The 25,062-nt window shown below is 41.3% G+C and overlaps 1 protein-coding gene across 1 annotated transcript in view; it reads right to left on the bottom strand.

The window, feature by feature from the left end:
* SPAG1 (sperm associated antigen 1) overlaps positions 1-25,062 on the bottom strand; it is a 3,545,022-nt gene that overhangs the window by 2,640,011 nt on the left and 879,949 nt on the right. The window contains exon 6 of the mRNA XM_044075164.1: positions 4,454-4,559. Within this exon, the coding sequence (XP_043931099.1) occupies positions 4,454-4,559 (106 nt within the window). The remainder of the gene's footprint in view (positions 1-4,453; positions 4,560-25,062) is intronic.

Consider the following 25,062-nt stretch of genomic DNA (forward strand, 5'->3'; position numbering starts at 1 on the left):
TCAACTTACGTATAAACAACTTTAAATCAAGCAATGTGTGTGCTAGATTAAAATGTCTCCATGGAACAAAAGTGAGACCTTTTGAAAATAAATCAGACATCTCTACAGTGATTGTAAAACTCGAATAGTTGTAAACAAAAAAAATCTCCAAAACTGTTACTAATAATGTCAGGTTTTGTCCTTCTCATTACTTCTGAAAAGGCTTCTTGCTGTTGTTCCTGTGATAGCTCCTCGTGTAGTAAAACCTCTGATGGTTCTATCCCCGGTTCGAGGAAAAAGACGGTGTAGAACGAGAAGCCTCCTCATCCCTGCCACCATCAGTCACAAAATTTTCTGTAGGAACAACATCCTCCACATCCTCTCCAGTGGCCGGCCTACTAGGTCTAGCTGTCTGCCTCATAACCACATGAGTCAGGTTAACAGGAACACCTAGACTGTCACCAACACTCTGAGAATGGGGGGGGGGGGGGGATATGCAGTTTGTTTATTGTATGCATCTATGTCTCTTCAGTTTTTTCATTTTCATCTCCATATTATGAGATATCTGTTGGTCTATGGTCGAAAAAATTTGTTTATACTCAATTATACTTGGTTTTAAACATTTTATGTCTAGACACATTTTCATTGATAATTTTTTATTTCATTTTGGTTAGTTGTTTGATTTCAAAACACAACCTGTAAAGATCTGACTTTTGTATGTAGTAGCTCTTTAAGAAGCTTTGAGATCAGCTTTTTCCCACATATTGATGTCAGCGAGTTTTAACCAGTTGGTTGGTCCATTCAAATGTACCATGTGTTGTTAATTGTGTATTTAAGGAGTTTTTTTTACATTTGTTACCTTTTGATGTTTGTCTGAAGTTCAGTTTTCTTGAACGAAAAGTGGATGTTAATAAAACACTTAATATTGGATTCTTTGCTGCTGGTTCTGCTGACGTGGATTTTGTTTCATTCATCATAATAAGCTTTAATGTATTAAATCAACATAGTACAAAACCAGCCTCGTTTAGCGCTTTCATCCACTAAATTGTGTACTTCATCATCCACAATTTAGTGGATGAAAGCACTAAATGAGGCTGGCTTTGTACTATTTTGATTTAATACATTAAAGCTTATTATACCACATCATTGTCCACAATTTAGTGGATGAAAGCGCTAAACGAGGCTGGATTTGTACTATTAAGATTTAATACATTAAAGCTTATTATACCACCCTAGTTTGTGCATTGGCTTTACCATTGGAACTGTTACATTTCGTTATTTTTGCTCCAACAAGTATTATTGTGTGCTTTTTACGCTGTTGTATGCTGGCCTGCGTATCATTAAAGTCTATTCCAGAGATGGGGCAGCCTCTGGAAGACAAACTTGTCTCTCCAGCAGGTTTTGCTGATGTCTCATATTAGATTTAGGCCTTTCAAGTGGATAATGCATGAGGAATTAAACTTACGGATATGGAGCATCTCTAGTAGGGCAGGGTCTGAGATTGCCTTGTAGGCGAGACACAGATCACCTCTGAGCAATCTGTATGATACCAAGTAAACTGATTCTGATTTGAGCCTGTCCACATCGGACAGGTATTGGATGCCATAAATTCTCTTTGTGAGGTACTTCTGTGGCTTTTCCAGTTGGTGCAGATGTTTGGAGAGGTACATACTAAATGAGGCGTTATACTCAATTAATGACCTAATGAGGGAGGAGTACAGACAGGTAATAACCTCCTTTTTTTCTGGATGCAATCCCTTTACTTATGAGATGGCCCAAGTAAAAGGCTTTTCCGACCACTGCTGCTACATGTTGGTCGAATGTGAGATTGTTGTCAATCCATGTACCCACTTCTCTCACAATAGGTTGTGTCTCTAGAGGGTTGTCACTGATGTGGTAATCAGTAGGGGCTGTGTTTTTGCCAAATAGGTTCATAGGTAGGTACTAGGCCATCGGCCCTGGGGCCTATACAAGCCCAGCCAAAAAGGTACCCTGGCTTTTGCCACCCAAGAAAATTATTTTCCTGTGCCACTGTCGAGCAGAGCCACAGAGGTGATCCCCGGGGTGAATTTCCTATTTCCCATCCAATCATCAAGATTTTTCTTGAAGAGTGCTAATGAGGAGCTTTGTTTGATATAGATAGATAGATAGTTTATTCCAGAGTATGGGAAGTCTCTGGGACAGGAATCTATCCCTCCGGCATGTTCTGTTTATTGTGGTGACACGGTTTAGGTCCCTAGAGCGTGTAGCTTGGAGGGATTGGGATTTCTTTAAGTGGAGCATGTCCAACAGCTCTGGGTTTGACATAGCTTTGTATGTTAGGTAGAGATTACCTCTGAGTAGGTGATATGCGACAGAGTAAAGCTGGAGTTTTTTGAGATGGTCTGCATAGAGCATCTGTTTGAGGCGGTAATCCTCTTTGTGAGGTATTTCTGCGGCCTTTACAGTTGTTGTAAATGTCTTGTGAGGTACATACAAAAAAGGGCGTTGTACTCTATAATGGGTCTAATGAGTGATGAGTAGAGGGGAACACTGACCTCTTTTTTTCTGGATGAGAAACCATCTGTGATGAGGTATGCCACTTAGGATTTCCTGACTACTGTGGCGATGTGATTATCAAAGGAGAGACTACTGTCCACCTGTGTCCCAAGGTTTCTTATCACACTTTAGGTGTTAAGTATACTACCGCCTATATTGTAGTTCATGGGTACAGAGTTTTTAGCAAAGGGGATGACAATGCACTTTTTGGCATTGAGATTGAGGCCATGGCTTTGACACCAGGCATCTGTCTCAGTGAGGCCCTTTTGTAGGATGTCCACATCGTTAGGAGTTTCAATTATGGTAAGTTAATACATTTTTTGCATTTAACTTAAGGCCATGACTTTGGCACCAGTCATTTGCTGCTGGGAGATCCTCTCTTGCAGTATTTTAACATAATTTGGGGAGTCAATGACAGCACCCAACTTAATGTCGACTGCAAATTTGGTCAGCCACAGGCCTTTTGTCTTTGCCTGTACCTCAGAGAAGTAGATGCCAAACAGTAGGGGTCCCAAGACAGATCTCTGGGAAACATCATTAGTGACAGATCTGCTGTTGGAGGTGGAGGTGCATATTTTGACCTTGTGGGTCCTATCGTTGAGCCAGCTGGCCACCCACCTGATGAAATAGGGGTTTACACCAAGTTGTGTTAGCTTTTCTATGACGCCGGAGTGGTGGATTGTGTCAAAGGCTTTGGTCAAGTCAAGGTAAGCTGTATGTACTGACTTTCCCTCATCCAGGACCTTGGTGACAGTCTCTAAGAAGTCAACCAGGTTCAACAGGCAAGATATGCCCTTGACGAATCTGAAATGGGTGGGGTCAAGTGCTTGGAGATTGCCTATGTCCTTGTTTATGAGATCTATAATAATATGATCCACAGCTTTACAGATCAGACTTGACAAGCTAATGGGGCGATAGTTTCCAGGGTCAGTAGTGGCACCACTTTCATGCAAGGGGATGACAATGGCAGTTCTCCACTCTGCTGGAATAAAGCCTGTACTTAGGCTGTGGTTGAATAGGGTGCTCAATGGCAAAGCTAGTTCTTGCTGGAGATGGTACAGAATACAGCCTGGGATACTATTAGGTCCCATGGAAGCTGAGTTCTTTGCCTAAGCTAAAATTAGTGGCCCCTGACAGTAAACTTCTAATATTGTAAAATAAATAACATGTTTATAAAGGGGAAATACCACTTTTAGTCATAAAATAAAACAAAAACATAATGTCTTAAAAGATCAATATTTTCTGTGTAGAAGGGTTCCCCTGTGGGGACTTATTTGCCAGAAATGAAGACTGAAGCCAATTGCTGTTCATGTGAAGCCTCAGAGTTGCTTCCTCTAGTGGTGCCAAGAAACTACTGAAGTTTTCTACACTCTGCTGATTTGCTTTCCAATCAAAGTGAGGTTATGGGAGGGAGCCTGAGCTTTGAGAAGCTGAGTGGTCGTTGTATCTTAGGTGGGATACAGCCTATACAGCCAAAAGGCTACTGCAGTAGTGAGAATGATGAATATCTGGTACTTCCAGCGTGAATAAAGGTTTGGCATCATGCAGTGTTACCAAAAATGTTACAGAAGAAAACAATCTTGAAGACATTGTTATATTAAAAAAAAAGAAATGTTAACATAAATATACTACATACCACTTATTTAGATAAATATTTCAGTCACAAAAGCATGTGCCACCTTATTTAATGCTGATACAGACAATGGGGAAAAAGGGAATAGATGACAGCAGCAGGCCATCAAATGAATATTAAATTTTAGCAGTACAGAAGGTCTTTAAAACAAATTAACAAATCATAGGGAGGCAGATGGGTATTTCAATTGTAGAGCTATGATGCCAACAGTGCAGTGTCAAGTGGTCACAATTAGGAAATGTACACCAACAAGACTGAATGTTGATGAATTTGACACAAAAGTACATTTCCAAACTAAATTACCTTGAATAATATGTTACAGCTTCTTCATAGTCTGCTGCATAAAAAGCCTCATTTCCCTTCTGTTTCTCATAGTTAGACAGGAAGATTTTTTCCTCATCAGTTTTACCTGTATAACAAATGTTTATCATTAATTTTACTTCAAATACATAGTAAATACACACTTTGAGAAAAAGAATACTGTATTCTTGGCAAACGTTTTAATAATTTCAGATGTTTTCATGATTTATTACAACATAGGAGCTGCCAGTGGTAAAGGATACTTGGTTTTGAAATATTAATCGTTCTGAAGACTCTTGCAGTGGTAACTATGCACTGTTATGAGGCACACATCATAAACAGCACTTGTGAACTGGCCAGTTACTGAGGTACACATACCAAATGACACTTGTGTGCTGCCAGTAACTATTTCAGACTGAGCCATATGAAATCCTTCCTGAAAAATTCTGAAAAAATGTAGAGCCTTTTAACCCTGCACTCAAAATGAAGGCTCGTTTTTCTCCCACATTTATAGGTTCATAGGTTGGTACTGGGCTGTCTGCCCGAAGGCATATATTAGCCCAGCCATGTTGTGCGGTATTCACCACCCCTTTAGTAGTTCCCTAGACACTTGTACTAGCAGCTAGTACCCTTGGCCCCTATCTAGTAGTGCTGTTGGTGTGATCCCCGGTGTGAACTTTCTGTTACCCATCCACTCATCAAGGTTCCTCTTGAAGAGTGATAGTGAGGGGCTCTGTCTTATGTAGAATGGAACCCTGTTCCATAGTAAGGGAAATCTCTGCAAAGGGAATCTATCCCTCCAGCATGTTCTATTCATTGTTGTGTTGAGGTTTATATCCCTAGGGCGTGTAGCTCGAGTAGATTTGGTTTTGCTAAGATGGAGCATGTTCAACAATTCTGGGTTAATTATCTAAGGTATGTGTTCCCATTCTGAAATTCCAGCATTACCATTCTAGAAATATTCTCTGAACACAAACCTAATGAAATTCCCATTCTTACCTACCCAAGTATCAAATGCCTGACACACAGCAGTGTCTGGTACAGCATTCCACTCATCCAAAAGAGCACAACTGTGTAAACTTGCTCACTCATACAAATAACAACTCCAACACTGATGGAATAATGAAATGTGTAGTCAGATTTACAACATGTCAGCATTCAACTTGTCAACTGAACATGTATGGGATGCTCTTGAGCTGGTTAATGTAATATGCTTACTGCTGCTCTCCCTCAGTATGATGTACTTGGTGAGATAACATGCATATTTATTTATTCATTGATTGTATTTACCAGGAAAGTCCAACAGCATGAAAAATAAAAGTTATGTACTCACCATAACTATGCATCTGTGTTGTAGGTTTTCATCCTTCCTCAACCGATGGGTCTCTGATCCGACCTCAAATTCAGCATCAGCCACTTCATTAGACTATGGCTCCTTAGTGCAAGCTCCTCCATTTATGCATAATGTTTTCTTTTCCTGAACTACCTCAGGTAGAGTTTGCCCTCTAGTCAGCCTGCTAATTTATATCAAAAAGGATACCCAGTCATTAGCATATTCTGAATTAAGTTGTACATTAGCAAGGAGGAGAAGAATACTGGAGCTCATGCAGCAAGGCCGACAGGAAATACACCTGAGGACATACAAAGAGTCCACATGACAGGAACTTACAAAGCAGGAAGGGGCTAGAGGATGAAAAGTTGAAGGATAAAAACAGACAACACAGATGCATAGTTACGGTGAGTAAATAACTTGAAGTTGTCTTTTTCATATGTTCTTCAACCAATTGGACAGAGTCCCCAGCTACAGAAACCCTGGGTGGTTCTTCAAGGAAGGCTATCCCACAGTACAGTGGAGTCAAATTATGCCCTATTCATAGATAAGATAACAGATTTGTAATAAACTATAAAGGTATGAGCACTGGACCATGTGGCAGATGCACAAATGTAGAAGCTCTGAACCAAAAAAAAAAACAGTTGAGGTAGCTATAGACTAGTGGAATGAGCCTTGGACAGTTTGGTTTATGTCAATCTTTATTATTATAGACAAAAGAAATGCAATCAGTGAGCCATCTAGCTAAGGTTAATTAAGATACTGCTTTGCCCAATTTAACTTTGGAAAAAGATGCAAACAATCGGTCTGATTTTCTGAAATCTCTCTTTTTGTGACTACAGAATCTAAGCTGTTTATGAACATCCAACAGATGTAGCATATATTCTTCCTTGTAAGAAAAACTCAGAAAGAAAAGGTAGATTTATGGACTGGTTGATAGTTGACTCTGACACCACCTTAGGTAGAAAGGAAGGGTTAGCCAGAAGGGGATACCATATCCTTATGAAAAATCAGATACGGTGGCTGGGAATGAAGTATCAGGAGTTCTAATAGTCATCTAGCCAATGCAATGGTGACTAAGAAAAGAGTTTTCCATGATAAGAACTTAAAATCTACCTTGGTTGAAAGTTCAAAGGGAGACTGGGTCAAAGCTTGATGCAGTACTGTTAAATCTCATACAGAAGTAGGGGTCCTTAATAGAAGGTTGAAGTAAAAAGGTACCTTTAAGAAAGGCCTCATAATTTCAGAAAGGCCAAAGAAGAATGGTTTTTGCCTAAGTGAAAATTTGAAATGGCAGCAAGTTGGACCTTAGTTGTCAAGTAACTAGCTCCTTTATTGAAAATGGGAGGAAGAAGGTCAAGAATAACTAGGATAGGTGTTGAAAATGGGTCTAATTATCTGTGGAGGGCCCAAATCAAAAACCTTTTCCATCTGCTCTTGTACATCTTTCTGGTAGAAGTTTTCTGGGATGATGTAAGGATGTGATGAACTGGGGAAGAAAGCCTAGAGTTTCTAGCCATCACAACAAGTACAGAAACCATGTGGCCAATTTGAGGGTTTGAATATTTGGGTGAGGTATCCCAGATGGTGAGATAGAAGGTCCTGAAATGGATCCAACACCCAGTGAGGGTGAACCAGGTGAGGTCACAAGAAGGGGAAACACACTTGTCGAGGCCAGAATGGAGCAACGAGGATCGCATTGTTTTCCAGTGAAATACTTTCTGAAGAAACTTCGGAATGAGAAGAACAGGAGCAAAGGCATATATGAGACCAGGGGGCCAACTGTGAATCAGTGTCTCTCTCGGTGACTTCCTCTCTTGAGGGATCTATGCAAAGTACCTGCTGCACTTCAAATTGAGGGGAGAAGCAAAGTCGTCACACCACAGTTGGCCCCACTGGCAAAATACCATTTCCGCCACCAAATGATTGAGAGACCACTTATAAGGAAGTAAAACAGACCTGCTCAATTTGTCTGCTAGCATGCTGGACTTCCCCAGAATATGCAATGCCTACAGAAGGCAGTTGGAAGTGATCGTCCATTACCACACTCTTATTGCCTGTGGAAATGGTGGGGTAGAACCAGGCCCCCCCACTTGTTCATTTACCAGACCACTGATGTTGTTCATCTGAAGAGAGACCATCTCAGGAGGGAAAACATCTTAAAACTCTAGCAACACCAATAGAATTGCTCTCATTTCTATGATACCATTGTGAAGACTGACCTCTGAGAACTTGGACTGTCTTTCCCAAATAATGCCCCCCCCCCCCCAGTTGGGGGGCATCTGTCATCACTGTGGCCTTAGCTGCAGGAAGAATAAAACAGCAGCCCAGAGAAACAACTTCTGTGTGAATCCACCATGCTATATGTTGTTTACAAATATTTGTAATTTGAACAGGTGCAGTCAGAGGATGACACCCTAATGACCACTGTACCATAAGGGTCCATTGCAATACCCTCATGTAAAATCTTGCTAAATGTACCAAAACTATTGAGGCTGCCGTTGATCCGAGAAGCTGTAATACCAGTCTGGTTAACCTTGTCAGTGGCAAGCTTGCAATCTGTGTCACATAATCCAGAGGAGCACCAATGAATTCCAGAGCTTGAGAAGGGACAGTTGAGACTTGGCATAGTTCACTGTGGTGTCCAGTTGAAGACATAGATGGACCAAGTAATTCCTGGCCTAAATCAATAGAGGCTTGGTAAAGCAGAGAGAAGCCATTCATCTACGTAAGGAATCATCCAGAATCTGTGTAGTCTCAACCACCATGCATGGATCTGGAGGGATCTATGCAAAGTATCTGCTGCACTTGGAATTGAGGGGATAAGCAAAGAGGCCACAGCACAGTTAGTCCCATTGGTGAAATATCTTTTCTATGTAGTCAGACCAAAGGGCAAGGCTTTGAACTGATAGTGACTGGCTCCCGACCAGAAGCATAGGTATCTCCTGGAATGCTTGTGTATCTTGACATGGTATTCTGAATCCTGGAGATCTACAGTGTGCATCCAATCATCCTTCCGCAACAGTGGAAGAATGGACTGAACTGTGACCATCTGGAACTTTGAGTGTTTTACAAATTAGTTTAGATTGCTTAGATCCAAAATTGGTCTTGGGTCCCCTGTCGTCTTTGGCACTAAAAGGATCTCAAATAAGTTATGCCTCCTTGTTGGTCTGATGGACCACTTGGATTACTTTTTTTCTCAGTAGCTTTTGTATTTCTATGGCTGCTGCTTTCCTCTATCTGGGTGGAACATTGGTAATTCTTTTGGCCTGTTGGGGAGGTAGAAGGAAAAATGGTATGTAATAACCTCTGGATATTATTCTGTGTACCAAAGTATCTTTGGTAATGGCTGTCAAGACTTCTCAGTGCAGAGATGAGCATCCCCCCAACTGTCTCCAGTGTGCAGCAGTTGGGCAACTCTTCAGGGAAGCTGAAAGGGCTTCTCAGGAAAAAGGATCGCTGAAGCCCTGATGCTGCAAACCACATCTGCCATGGGGGCGACATCTCCCATTAGAGTTCTCTCCTCTGCCGCATGGGGATTTGTCTCCATAGGAGTCCTGAAAAGACCCTTGTCTCTTTCAGAACCATATCTTTCTACCTCCTCTCTGGTCTGGGACAAAGTCCTTTGAGGGTTAGAAAAATATATTCCTATAGTAGACAATGTCATCCTATCCTGCTCACTCCTAGAAAGAGTATTCTTCACCTTAGGGCCAAACAGGTGGATCCATCAAATGGAGCATTGATGAATGACATTGTGAAGGGCTCTGTAAAGTCACAAAGACGCATCCAGGTATGCTTCCCTACAGCAATTCCTGAACTTGCGGTTCTCTAAGCTGCCTCTGCAGCATGAGAAATTAACTTTACTGATGCACTGGACAGAGACTGGAGGGTGGCCAGTTTAGAAGAAACAGTCATCTTATCATCCTCAGACATGAACCTCTTTGATCAATTCCCTCTGAAGTCTCGTAACATGTGCCAAACAGTTCAGTGACCTGAGGGGAAAGGTTGCAGAAGTGTAATACATGCTTCCCAAATTTGTCCAACAACCTGAACTCTTTGTTCAGTGGATGGAGAGAACAACTCTCTTCAGTGAGTTATTTCTTGTGGCCGCTCCTACCACCATAGTATCCACTGGGGACCCTTGCTCCAATGGGCACTATCCTTTGGAGCAATGCTGTACTTATCTGGCCTCTTGGGAATGGGTTCCATGACGTCTAGATCCTTTCACACCCGGCGGGAGATGAGGTCCACCATCTCGTCCACCAAGGGGACTACATAGGACATAATTGAGCTGACTCTGAAAGCTTCAAGAAACACTTAACCTTTCTAGAAAGGGGGATCTGAAGAGCAACCGCCTTTCTTTATCAAAAGTTTGAGGATTTCACCAAAAGAGATGTCTTCAAAGGGTGACCTGGGGGTCTCCTCCCCTTCATGAAAGTCAAAGTCTTCAGTTAAAGACTCCTGTGGGGAGTCTAAGGGCCTCCTTTTACACATACTCTTCCAAGGAGGCTCCCTAGTAGGAGATCTGGGAAGGACTTGGAAATGCCAGTAGAGTCCTGAATGAGGACTACTTCCAGGCTTGACTGGGCCAGCTGTCCTGATGGGACAGATTGAAAGACTCATGATCCACAGTACACAGCTGAAGAGAGGGTGGACCTAAGGGGAGTAAGGATATCTTGTCCACAGAGATGGAAAACACTCCCCCCACTATCCCAAAGGCAGAAGCCATGGGGGAATGCAGTTCCAGCCTGGAAGGAGCCAAATTCACCTACACAGAATGAAATCCTGCCTCAAAACAGAGGTCTGAGCTGGCTGTCCAGCACAGAGACTATGAGAGGAAGGAATGGCTCAAAAAACATTGGAATCAGAACCCAAAACTCTGGACCTGGTGCTGATACTACAGCTCCAATAACCTTCCGGCTCTGACAGAGTCGGGGGCCATCTGGATCAGAGAAGGTGTCAGTGTCATCGAAGGCCAAGCCTTTGGATCCAACACAAACAAGCTCAGAATTCTCGAGTCCGTAGGCTCCAAAACCACTGGGCAGACCAGAGTAGGAGTCAAAAACTGGGACTGAACTGAAGGTAGGCTCATGGATCCAATAGAAGAGTGAGCAAGGATAACTCCCAACTGAATTTGGGTTATAAGAAACTTTGTTATTATCCTGTCCAAATCTGTTTCTGTTAGGCTCCTGGATGACCTGAAGGATGGACAAGATACCCTTTGACGTGCCTCTTGCAAGAATGGTGAGTGCAAACTCAAAGTAATGGGTTCTGCAGAGAATTCTGATCTTGCATGTGGAGACTCTGACTTGGCTCAGATCTGATCCAAAGGGACAGCTGGATTGGATGGTTTCAGTTTTAGCAGGGTCAGATCTAAAGTAGTCACATCCAATGTTCCCATGATTTTCTTTGGCGAAACCAAGCCAAAGAAGGAGGAGAAGAATGATTAAGGGAGCACTGCCTTAAATCTTTAGTTTTGTCAGCTACATCTCCCTTTGTAGACTCCAAAGATTTCTTGGATGAGGAAGGAGCTCCGGATGAACAGGAAAAAGTGGAGGGAAATAATCTTTTCAAGACTTATTTGTTTTTGTTCTGCACTAGTGCACTGTGGTTAAATCCAGCATAAATATCACAGTTAGTAATAAGATGACTTGCCTTGAGGCAGTAGACACAAAGTGAACACCCGAGTTAGGGATCTTATACCCACATGAAGAGTACTTTTTGAAGCCAGCTGGTTTATCCAACATTATAATAAAACACCACAATAAGAAACCAAGACAAGAAGAAGAAATGTTTGTAGATCAAAGTAGTAATATTAGTACCAGGGAGGTATACGTCAGTAAAAAAAAGATGTACCAACAATGGCAGGTGGAAGAAGTACCGAACAGGTAGCAAGACAGGCAAACGGCACAAGGTCCTAAAATTAGAACAGAAGAAAATAAGTAAACTGAAAAAAAAATGTAAATCTTTTTTTTTTTAATAAATAGGAATAGGAATGAGTGAAAATAAGAGAAAAACTGATAAAAATAAAATTAAATTATTTATCTGTCCCACAAACTACTTAAGCTACTGGTGACCACATCCAAACGCTGAAGTGACAAGATATAAGGTAATTCAGGAGAAGACAGTATTATGAATAAGGGAAGGAATTTGAGCTATGAAGCGAAAGTCTAATGAAATGGCAGAGGTCAGATATGAGACCCACTGGTTCAGAAATGGATGAAAAAGACATCAGATCTCCTTTTCAGCAGAGGCCCAGGGAGAAAAGTTACACAAGGCAAGAAAAAGTGGTGTATAACATTATCGCAATCTTGGGTGGGTCAAGAGTAACAAAAATTAAGGAGACCTATAGCACATGAGACAAAATAAAAAGGTGAAGAGAGAGTAGTGGAAAGACAGAAAGAGTTCTCATAGTCTACACTTTGTTTTTGTAGCAGAAAGTCTTTCAGCTATCTCAAGCATATCCAATAAATAACCCCTACCACCTATACATCAAGGGGGAAAAAAGTACTTTTCATGGCATGTTTCTATGAAAAAGAGCTCTTTGAAAAACTGTACAGCATGTGACTTTTTACTCATGAGATGATGTTTCACATGAAGAACTGAAGAAATAGGAATTATTATGAGTTGTCATCCCTTCCAAGACTGCTTTTGGAAACTACTAACATGACAGACACACTCCAACATTCTGTCTGGTGCCATAACTGCCCCCCTCACTCTGTTCCCAGTGGTCGAGTCCATATAGTTCATATACAATTAACACCTCCCAGATTATTTTCTTGTTCTACTAACATCTGTTCTCCTCCTCCCTGCTCATACTGTACACCAATGTTGTTGCTGTGGTGTAAAATACAGTACTTTGTGTCTCTTTGCAATGAACCTCAGATGCTACCATTCTGCACATTTGTTCCAATTTTACAAACCCTTCATTAGACTCTTCCACCATCCTCCACTGCTGCAGCTTTGTATCATCAGCAAGAAAGGGCTGGGCAGAACTGGTCAAATTGTGCAGTATTCTTCAAAAATGGAACTTGTCTGTTAGGATGCCTGTATGTCTTGCCAGTCTACAAAGCTCAGACTCTTCTTTATACACTGTATATCTGCCCTTAGTGTGAGGTGACATGCCAGTATAAAATGAATCTAGAGATGCACCACAGATTCAGAGCTTTCTTGCCCTGGGTTGCATGTTGAAACTTGAATTCCTTCCTCAAATTCTACAGAGAGTATTAGGAGGAAAACATATGATAGGATATTTCATCCTTGCCATAGAAATAACTACCAAGGAGGATAGAGGAAGGATATAGGTACTGCAACAGTCATATATTCAAACATCTACCATTATGGTAAACTACCTACACATATATCCTTTATAAGATCACTGCTGCAATGTTCTTCACAAATGGGATGATTAACAAAGCTCAAGTACAATGGGTGAAGGTGAAGGGAGTCAAACCAGAGTCTAGGAGGCCTTGAAGAACAGCTTTGGCAAATGCAGTCCTGGCTCTGGAGAAAACAGTCTGTGAAGAGGACAAAATCACAACTTTTAGGATGACCCTACTGTCCACTCATTTAAAAAAGGCTCCAAGGTAGCAAATATTCTAGAATAATGTGCTTTTACCTTATCTGGAAGGTCCTTGCCATGGCTAAAATAACAGAAAAGACTAGAAAGAGAAGGCCATCTAGAAACAGTTTGTTAGAAACTGCCTGTCCCTTTTTCTTCTCATCATACAAAAAAAAATGCAGATGTGTTTTTCTGAAGTCTTTAGTTCTATCCAAGTAAAATACAAATTGTATGTGGGCATCTAAGCAGTGAATAATCCTTTCACCTTTATTTTGACGATTAGAGTAAAAAGAAGGGAGCTGAATAGCTTGGTTTAAGGTGAATTCAGACACTACCTTTAGCATAATGGAAGGGCTGCTTCTAAGACTCACCTTGTCCTTGTGAAAGACCAGAAAAGACTGAATACACACACACGTGCCTGTAACTCAGATAGCCTTAACTTCTGCTAGAAAAGTAACAACAAAACTATCTTCCAGGTTAAAAAAATTACAGAACTGTCTACTAGGTCAGAGGGAGCTTGAGGTAGTTTTTCTAAGACATAACTTAAATCTCAAGGGGGACACCTTTTTCTTTGGTGGTCTAACATGCAGAACTTACTTAAGAAACTATCTGGATGGAAATAGAGAAGATTGGGTTAGGGGAGGTCCAGAAGCAAACAGGCAGAAATGGGTGAATGACTACATTTACAGAAGTGTATGCTAAGCTAGAATTAAGTAGCTCAGAAAGCTAATGCCAAATCAGGGAAGTCCCTGCTTGCAATGAGTGTTTCCACTGTTTTGGTAACAAACAGAAAATGTTTTCCGTTTAGATAAACATAATTCACTTGTAGCAGTTTTCTTGCCTCCTTCGGCATCCGTAGCACATCCTCAGAACAAAGGTTCCTAAAGGGAACCACAAACCTATCATACAGACTGTTGGATTTAGGGTTAGATTTGTATGAATCAGAGATCCCTTGTCTTGTGTGAGCAAAACCACCCTGTGTGGTAATCTTTGGTGATTGCCCTTAGCCAGTTGCAATTGTGAATTAGATCATTGTGATCCACTGGCCCACCTTTAGGAGTCTTCACAACATTTCTTTTTAAACTGACTCCATGTTTCTGTTGCATGGATTTAGGTGGCTTATGAAAAAGGATCCTAGATTAACTTGAAACTTAAGGAGTGGGGACAGAAATATATGTTAAACGCCTTGTATTCAAAATTCATTTAATTTTTTGAAGACTTCTTTAAAATAATTTCTAAATAATAAGTCTCTATCCAATAGACCACTTAATAATTCTGCTTTAACATCTTCTGGAAAGAGCTGAAGCCTTAATCATGCATGTCTCCTCAAGACAGAGCCAGTGACAGCTACTGTTGAAGCAGCATCCACATCAACAAAACCAAACTTCATAGTATGCTTAGCTACTTGTGTGGCAGAATGAAACATATCCAGGTTAGCTTTAAGATCAGCATTAGGAATGCTAGCTATAGCTTGTCCCATATTGTCCAAAATAGCTAGAAGGTATTTTATCAAAAGAGTTTGAAAGTTAAATGCTCTGAATGATGTAGTTGAAGAGATATATACTTTCTTTCAATATCCGTCTAAAGCCCTATTGTCTGTATCTTTAGGAATGGGATTGGAGGAAGGAAAAGTCCTAGTTCCTTTGTCTAAGTCAAGAGAAACTACAGCTGGATCAGCCACAGGATTTTTGCAAAGATATTTAGGAGAGTCAGGGAATCTATCAAACCTATCTGGAGTTTTGTGAGTTGGAGAGTCAGAGGTAAGGAAGAAGGTAAAAACATCATCTTCTAATGCTTCCAAAATAGGAGGGATCGCTTCGGGCTTAGAAGTATCCATATTTAAGAGTTCATAATATCTTTTCCAAGTCAGAGAGCTCTGTACACCCACGTCTCCCTTTAAAATGATCCTTAATTTTAGCAATGGCATCCCCAAAGGAAATCTCTTTGTTAGCAGAGCCTGAGGATAATGCAGCTTCGGAATATGATTCTAATCATGAAGGAAGGACCAAGTAAGGCATAGTCTAACCCCCCCCCCCGCCCCATATCAGAATCAGAAATGCCTTCTTCATCAGAGGAAAAAAGAAGTCTCTTTTCCTTTTTAACAGTATAATAGCAGAACAGGAAAAAGAAGGCTGACTAGTCTGAAAGGCTTGAAGAGCTTTGAAAAGATCCACACCAAAGTTAAAACAGTCACCTTTACTAGATTGCCAAATAGAAAGAGGAGTTGGGGGGGCTGAATTTTTTTGTTTTTTATGCTTATGGGAAAGGTCCATATGTATGGTCCTAGGGGTGAAAGCCAAAGGTCTGACTTCTATTAGAGAAGCCTTGGATATCATCACAAATATGGAACTGATGAATACACCCTACTCCCTCAGGTAAAACTATCCTAGGTTTCCCCTTCCTAGGTAAATTAGAAATGCTGTTGGTCTTATCAGATATGCTAAATTCCTTAGCCATAACGCCCTCCAAAGGGGCAGCATTAGATGGCCAGGAAGGGAGGACAGAAGGTCCAGGGGCTACAAAAGTACTTTGTCAGAATCATACAACTCAGACAGATAGAAGAGGACATGTGGTTACTTTCACATCTCTCTCTAACAGGTTTGTGTTTTACTTTCAACTGAGGAGGCATGTTGGAAGATGAAGACGGCAATGCCATGGCAATGTGAGCTACTGCCTTCTCAAGTTTTAAGAGTGTTAAGTCTACTTCAGATTGTTCTATTTTCAGGGGTTTTCCCCTAAAAAGTACAGTTGTGTAAAGTCTTACCCATAAAATGTAGATCTCCTTTTCTCCTCACTGTTGCATTATTCTTTACTAAAGGGATTCCCTGCCTAGTGAGTTCAGTGTCTGGCCAGTATACTAAAACCTTAGGATTTTAAAAAAACTGCACTTCACACATAGGCTCCCCACTCATGGCATAGGGTATAAAGGTGACATATGGCTGTACGTACCTCACAACTGAATAGCCACAAGAGGAACAACAGTCCAAGGAGAGGAGGAGGAACATGTGCATGCCTAAGAAAGAAATGAAGAAGGAGAACATATAAAAGGGAAGGAAGGAGCAAATATTTTAACAGCGAGGAGAAGAACATATATTGTTATGGTAATATTTTACGCAACTGTACTCTGTCCTTCCATATCATTCCTGCAGTATTTTTTATTAAAGGGAGAGTACAAAAGCTCAAGAGGAAACTTGGGGAGACTTCCAAAATGGCTCCACATTGAGTAACAGCTTAACTCTAGCTCTCCCACTACAAAAACAGAAACTCAACAGAGAAGGCCAGTAGACTTTTGTGTTTATGGGTAAATTTCAGTAAATGGCTACTAACTGTACTGTCTGGATGTCAGGGCACCTGGAAAAAAAGCAACTACAAAAAGTGAGGAAGAAACACTGACTGGGGAAAGCAAAAACCAATGCAACCCCCACGTATGACTTCCAGTAACCTATAGGAAGATATAAGACAATCGCACACAGACCTAGTTGAAATAAACAAAACACTGATAGAGGATATCAACACAAACAACAAAAGGCTGGAAAAAATGGAAGAAGCTTTAAACAGATATTCAGATGAGGTGATAAAGCTGCAAAAATCAGAGGCCGAAAGGAAGAAAAGGCTGGCTGAATATCTGACTACTCATGAAGGGATGTTTCAAAAAAAATCAGGAAAACCCAAGATTTTCAGCTATACCAGAGAAACTGGAAGGAACAGACTGTAATCATTTTATGAAAGCACAAACAAGCAACTAGACTGGTACTCCACAGCAGGAGTTATTAGTTGAAAGGGCACATTGTGTGTATGCTCCAAACCTGGCTATGAGAAAGCAACCTAGACCTTTAATAGTAAAAATGCAATCCTACCAGCAGGAGGACTTGATTCTTCATATTTTGAATGTACTATTTTAAACACATCTATTTTAAATATATCTATTTATATTTACATGTATGAAGTTAGATAGCATACTACAGGATAGGTCTAGTTTGTAGTATTAAATTTAGTGTTTTTAGAACAACTTTTTAACAGTGGTTATTGAACCTCGTGATGATAAAAAATGCGTTTTTGGTTTTACATTGCACACTTATGTGTCATTAAGTATATACCATTTATATTTATTTTTATGTCATGAAGTATATATATTCTTTATATTCTGTACTACACCTTTAACTAAACCAATGAATGAATTAATTGGAATTAATTGGACTTTTAAATTAAGTATAAATATGTCCGCACATGTGATTTTACTATTCTGAAGAAGTTTCCTGAGTGGAAATGAAAGTGCTTAATCAACTTAATTTTATTTTGTAAACTGGTACTAATAAACTGTCTTATTTACACGGTCACTGACTGAACAGCTTGTGCTTTGCAATTACTATGGACTGTATGTGGGACTGCTTTCATTGGGATCCTGTTAAGCGGAGAATATTTTGAGTTATTAGTGCTTGTTTTTTTGTTCTCCGTTCATCCATTTCTCTGATAAAACTGTGTCAGAAGGACAAAATATTAAAAGTGGGAGACAGTACAGTGTTTGTGGAGAATGATTACTCATTGTAAACCAGACAGAAGAGGAGCACATTCATTCCACAATTCAGGAAATGTTGAGATGCAGGTACGAGATTCAAACTGCTGTACCCAGCTGTCTTCAAGGTATTCTTTCTTCCCTGGAGGGAAAAATCATTTTCTGATTAAGTACATGCTAAGGAGGAAATATAAAATTTGTCCAATAGAAAGTGAGCTGTGAAACAGAAGGAGATTCTGCTTCTTGTTCTTCTGATAATAAAGACCACAAAGAGAATGAACCTGTGAAACATTTTCCACTGTTCCAACAGAAAATGGTGGTGAAAAGGAAGGGAGCATGAGCGTTGACTAGAAAACTCACAGGACATTGGAAATGAAGCACATAAAGGATTTTGGAACTGGAGGTGAACAGTAAAAGAACAGTAACTTAATGTGGGATTATAATGCAATAATTATATTTGTGAAACATCACAGAACAAGAAAATCTGGAAATATTGGACTTTTTCAGAATCTGTTGGATTTGTGGGGGACTCTAAAGTATATGCCCTACTTCATGTCATACGTTTGGAAAATGCTTTGGGGAAGAAAGAGAGGAGAAAGTTAACTGTAACTAAAGAAAACATTTTTTTCTTACTAGTACTATTTTGTAGTGTATGGTTTTTCTCTGCATGCTATAAAATAAAAATTTCTCAGTTATTTTAAAGTGTAATATGGTTTATAAATATGTGCTGCTGTTCCTTTTTTCTCTCCCTTCTTTCTTTCTTATTGTTCAGTTTTAAGAAATGTAAGCACTGCAATGTAAAAAAAAGCCTGGTTAAAAGAGCATGACAAAAGAAAAATAATTTTTTTTTCTCATTCTTGCGTGGGAGAATGACTGGATTAAGGACGTTAAACTGATTTAGTAATACGTTTTAAGAGAAAGCAAATAAATAAAAAAAGAATACTGAATATTATGAGGCTTTTTTCTAGCAAATGAATGTATGCATAGTAGCAATTCTGTATCTGGCCCTCATGTCTCCATGGAAACAATCTGATAATGAGAAATTGACTGTCTGGTTCTCATGTCTCCAAGGAGACAATCTGATAATGAGAAATTGGCTGGCTGGTTTTCATGCCTCCATGGAGACACTCTGATAAAGAGAAAATTGGTTACATTAATTCAGGAGGTACTAGAGAAGACAGAATTATCTTTTGAAAAACTAAGGACTGGGATAAAATTAAAGTGCAGTTTAAAACTAGGTTGGAAATAAGAGAAAGGGAGATGGGGTTAAACAGTAACAATAATTATTTAGAGGGATTGACAAATGTTAAAGCATTGTAAAATAGGGGGAATCTCTCAGAACAAGAAAAGGAGCAACTGCAGAATGCTAAACAAAATAAAGGATCACCTTGATAACATGCACGTGCTTAGAAAGACTGCTGTTAAGCAACTTTTTTATAATAATTCTAGAGCAAAAAAAACTTTTAGCACAACAACTCAGGCAACAGAAAGTGGAAAGGGCAGTCACCAAGCTTAGGAAGCCTATAACAAGGAAGATAGCAAGAGACCCTGTAAAAGTATTGGAAATATTTTGGAAATTTTATGAAATTTTGTATAAAGCAGAAAAAATATGGAAATCAAGAAAAGGTACAAATGGAAATGCTTATGGAAGAATTAAATATGTCAAAGTTAGAGGTAGATGAGGCTCAATTACTAACAGTTAGGATAGGAAGGGATGAAATAAAAATGGCTATGTATAACCAATCTACAGGAACGTTCCCAAGAATAGATGGTATTCTTGTAGAAGTTTGGAAGTTAGGAGGGGAAAAAAAAAACTAATAAAGATTAACAGTATTTTAGGAGGAGGAGAAGTACCAGCATCCTGAAAGAAGGCAGTGGTAACGGTAATACCTAAAGAGGGTAAAGATCCATCAGGTCCAGCTTCATAGAGGCCCATTTCAACACTAAACTATGATTATAAAGTGTTTATGTCTATAGTGGCTAAAAGAATGGCAAAAGTAATACCAAAACTGATAAATATGGATCAGTGTGATTTTGTGGAGGGGAGGCAAACATCTGACAATATTAACAGAACACTGATGAACCAGAGGGAAGCAGAATGTAAGAAAAAAGAAGTTATGTCTTACCATAATGTTCCATCTGTGTTGTGTATCTTCTTCCATTCATCACAGATGAGTTTGGTTCCGAGCCCCCTGGAACCATGTTGGCCTAATACCAAGCTCACGTAAACCAAAAACTCTCGAGCTAAGCTGCTACCCACAATGCCCTTCTCCCTCTTACCTCAGATCGTGTTTGCATAGGACATATAGAAATGAAGCAGAGGTCATTTCTGCGCAAAAACCCTGACACACCACAAGGACCCATGAGATCCACCAGGAGCCTTTGGTGGGGGACAGAGGGTGGGATATGATGAATGAAAGAAGATCAATAACACAGATGGAATGTTATAGTAAGACATAACTTCTTTATCTGATGTTGTTAATCTTCTTACAATTCATCACTGATGGGACAGAATCCCAAGCTACCTGAGAAACCTGGGTGGCCCTTATGGAAGAACATTCCTGAGCACCATTGAGCTGAAGGCTGCTCTTCCCCTGGAGACCATATCCAACTTGTAATGTTAGATGAAAGTGTGTGGTTTATCCCAAATGGCTGCTGCACAAATGTCTTCCATAAAGGCTCTGGAGTGAAAAGCTACAGAAGTTGCAATAGCTGTAGTTGAATGTGCTTTGATATTGTGAGGTATAGGCTCGTTTGTACGTGAGTATGCAAAGGAAATACAATCTCTGAGCCATTTTGACAAAGTGACTTTTGACACAGCATATCTCACCCTTGGGCCAGAGAAGGAAATAAAAGTGGGTCTGTCTTGCATATAGATTTAGTCCTGTCTAGGTAAAAGCATAGTTGTCTATGCACATTTAAGGAGTGCAGGCAGTATTCTCCTTAATTGGAATAGTTTGGGAAAAACACTGGGAGCTCAATGGATTGGTTCACAGAAAAATCAGAAACCACTTTGGGGAGAAAGGATGAATTAGTACGTAGAGATATTCTGTCTTTATGAAATATCAGGTATGGTCTCTTGATGCATAAGGCCTGTAATTCTGAGATCCATCTAGCCGAAGTGACAGCTACCAAAAAGAGAGATTTCCATGAGAGAAATCTGAGATCACATTTTGCAGCATGCTCAAAAGGGGGTTGAGGGAGAGACTGCAGTACTAGAGAGAGATTCCACGTCTCTAAGGGACGTCTAAATTGGAAGTCTGCTGTGAAACACTCCTTTGAGAAAGGTTTTGCACAGGTGAATGAACATAATTGGAATGTCCTGTACTCCGTTATGAAAACTGGAAATTACTGCTAAATGGACTCGTATGGTAGAGGATTATGCTCCGTTCTCAAAGAACTCAGAAAGGTATGGAAAGATGAGAGAGACCGGGACTGAGATGGGATCTAGCATCCGCTCTTTAGACCAAAGAGAAAACTTTCTCCATTTACCTCTGTAAAGTTTTCTGGTGGATGGTTTATGGGAGGCCAGAATGATATCGTGAACAGGTGAGGAAAGGGCTTCCTGCCTGGTGACGAACGGAAGTAGAGAAACCAAGCTATCAGCTTGAGAGTGGACAGATTTGGGCGAGTCAACCCTTGGGGTGAGAAATTACGTCTGGACGAGTGTCCAGGATCCATGGAGGCTGTAACAGATGAGGCCAGAGGAAGGGGAACCAAACTTGAAGTGGCCAGAATAGGGCAATGAGGATCACCTTGCATCTCAACCGAGTGGCTTTCTTTAAGAATAGAAGTATCAATGGAATTGTAGATGTGTACAGGAGACCAGTGGGTCAATTGTGAGTCAGAGTGTCTCTCAGAGACTCCCCCTCTGGGGGAAAGAGGGCAAAATAGGTGCTGCATTTGTTGTTCGAAGGGGAGGCGAATAGGTCGCACCAGGGCTGGCCCCATCAAATTTCTGCCATCACTCTGGGATTGAGAGACCACTCGTGTGGGAGGAGAATTTCTTCTGCTCAACCTGTCAGCAATCACGTTGGAACTTCCTGGAATGTGAGTTGCTATAAGAAAGCAGTCAGAAGCTATCGCCCAGTGCCAAATTCTCATGGCCTCTCGACAAAAGGGGTAGGATTTGGTTCCTCCTTGCTTGCTGATGTACCAGACTACTGACGTATTGTCTGACTGAATTGCAATTGTTCTAGGGGGAAGAAGTGGATGCAATGCCTGCAACACTAACAGCACCACTCAACTCCAGAACATCCCTTTAGGAAAAACCATGTACCCATGAATTACCACATAGGGGCAGTACGCTAAACACCGAAAGTGTGATGAGAGACATAGGGACACAGGAGGACAGTGGTCTCATCTTTGATAACCACATTGTCACAGCAGTCAGGAAATCCTTCTATGTGGCACACCTCATCACCAAGGGCTTTACATCCATAAAAAAGGAGGTCATTGTCCCATCTACTCATCCATCATTAGACCCAATATAGAGTACAATACCCTGCTTGGTATGTACCTCACAAGACATCTGCAACAGCTGGAAAGGCCACAGAAATACCTCATTAAAAGAATCACAGGCCTAAAGCAGATGCCCTATACTGACCATCTAAAAACTCCAGCTATACTCTGTGGCATATCGTCTACTCAAGAGGCGATCTCTACTTAACATACAAGGCCATGTCAAACCCTGAGCTGTTTACATGCTCCACTTAAAGAAATCCCAATCCCTCAGAGCCACACGCTCCAGGGATCTAAACCTTGTCATCACAATGAACAAAACATGCTGGAGGGATAGGTTCCTGACCCAGAGACTACCCATACTCTGGAACAGACTGCCCATACATGTCAAGCAGAGCATCTCCTTGGCCCTCTTCAAAAGGAACTTTGGTGATTGGATAGGAAATTCACCTCCCCGGGGATCACGTCAGTCATCCTGCTAGACAGGGGTCCAGGGAAGTAAATATTGTGGGAAGAAATATCCAAGGAATTGTTATGGCTAGGCTTGTATAGGCCATAGGACCAATAGCCTAGTACCAGCCTATGAACACTGATATGCAGGTTGGCCTCTAAGCTCGACCACGTGCTTGGACTGTCTTTCCCTGAAAATGGACCTCCCCACCCTATCAGGGAAGTGTCCGTGGTCACAGTGGCAGTGGATTGAGGGGTCTGAAAGGGGCGACACCAAAGTTCTGTGTCTGGCCGCATCCACCAGAGGAGATCTTGCTTGCAAGAGTTGGTTATGAACACATGTGAGTTTAGGGGATGATGATTTGCAAATCACTGGGACAATAGAAGCCATTGTAACAGTCATGTGTAACCGTGCCAAAGAAACTATCGGAATGGCTGCAGCCGTAGACCCCAGAGTCTGGAGAACTTCCCTCGTTGATTCCTTTTTTTTTTGACAGAGTATCACATGCACTTGTGATCTTAACTTTTGAAGTCTGTGAGCCTGCAGAGGTACCAGGCAAGATCGGGTGTCGAAAACTGCCCCTATAAATTTCCAGCTGTTGGGTAGGTTCTAAGTTGGACTTCTCCCAGTGTACAGTGATGCCTAGGGACTCCGCTAGTGAAAGAGTGTATTGGAGGGCTATAGTCAGAAGATGCTTGGTGGGGGCAGAGAGGAGCCAATTGTCTAAATATGGAAACACCTGGAATCCTTGAAGTCTCAGATGAGCTGTCACCACTGCTAGACATTTCATGAACACTCTGGGAGCCAGAGAGAGACTGAATGACAGGGCTCGGAACTGGTAATGATTGGCTCCTAGCCGTTAGCGAAGGAGACTCCTGGAGCATTTGTCCATTTTGATGTGGTAATTGGCATAATGGAGGTCTATTGAGCACATCCAAACATTCTCCCTTAAAAATGGGAGAATGGATTGAATAGGGACCATGCAGAACTTGGTTTGTACAACTGATTTGTTTAAATTGCTGAGATCCAGAGTGGATCTCCAGTCCCTGGTCTTTTTTGGCACTAAAAAGAATCTCGAGTAAAACCCAGATCCGCATTGGTCTGGAGGGACTGGTTAGATGACTCTTTTTTGACTCTGCTTTCTTATCTCAAAAGCCGCTTCTTCCCTTTGATTGGGTGGATCATCGGGAAGGTACTTTGTAGGTTTTGGACGGGAGGTTAGAGGGATGTAGTAGCCTTTGGAGATTATTCTCTGCACCCATCGATCATTTGTAATAGAGCACCAGGCAGTTTGGTGCAGAGAAAATAAGCCCCGACTGCTTCCAGAGGAAAGCAATCGGGCAACACTTCAGGAGTGTTGATAAGAATGCCCAGAGAAGGAATCCCTGGAGTCTTGGTTTCAGAGACGCCCTCTACCCCTAAAGGGGTGTCTTCCACCATTGGAACCCCCTCTGCCTCTGGGGGAATCCCCCCATGTGTGTTTCGGAAAGGACCCTGAAACTTCTTGTGCCAGATTTTCCCACTTCACTGGTTCCTAGAAAAAGAATGTTAAGGCTTGGAAAAATGTAGGCCAATGGCAGACAGAGTCTTTCCATCTTGCTCACACCTGGCCAGTGTGTCCTTCACTTTAGAACCAAATAAGGAAGATGGCTCGATAGGGGTGTTCAAAAAGGAGGACTTGAAGGAGTCTTTGAGGTCAAAGATGTGCATCCAAGCATGATGCATCATGACTATGCCTGCACCCGCAGCTCTAGCCACCCCTTTAGTTGCGTGGGAGAGCAGCCTCATGGATGAATTGGAAATAGATTCAAGGGTGGCAAGTTGAGAGGCAACCTTGTCCCATGCCTTGTCAGAAACTTGACCCGCGAGGGATCCAGAAAGATCATCAATCAAATCTCTTTGGAGCCTCGTGAAATGTGCAAAGTAGTTCAGGGACCTGACAGCAAAGGTCGCCGAAGCAAAAACTTGCCTCCTTAACCTGTCCATAGCTCGGGACACCCTGTTGGGTGGGTGAACAGCAAGACTTTCTTCTGCTAGATCCTTTTTAGTGGCCGCTGCCACCACCATAGCGTCAACTGGCAAACCTCTGGACCAGTGTGGATGTTCTACCGGGGGGGGGGGGTATCTTATCAGGTCTCCAGGAAATGGCCTCAATAAAGTCAGGGTTCTGCCAAGCACGCTGCAAGACAAGCTGGATTAACTCATCGGTATATGGGGTCAACCCAAGAGGCAGAAGGCCAGAAGCGAAAAGCCTACAGGAACACGGACTCCTCCGAGGAAGGGTAGGAGGGCTTCC

This window comes from Protopterus annectens, chromosome 6.part0, assembly GCF_019279795.1.
Source record: "Protopterus annectens isolate FY-2018-M chromosome 6.part0, PAN1.0, whole genome shotgun sequence".
Lineage (NCBI taxonomy): Eukaryota > Metazoa > Chordata > Ceratodontiformes > Protopteridae > Protopterus > Protopterus annectens.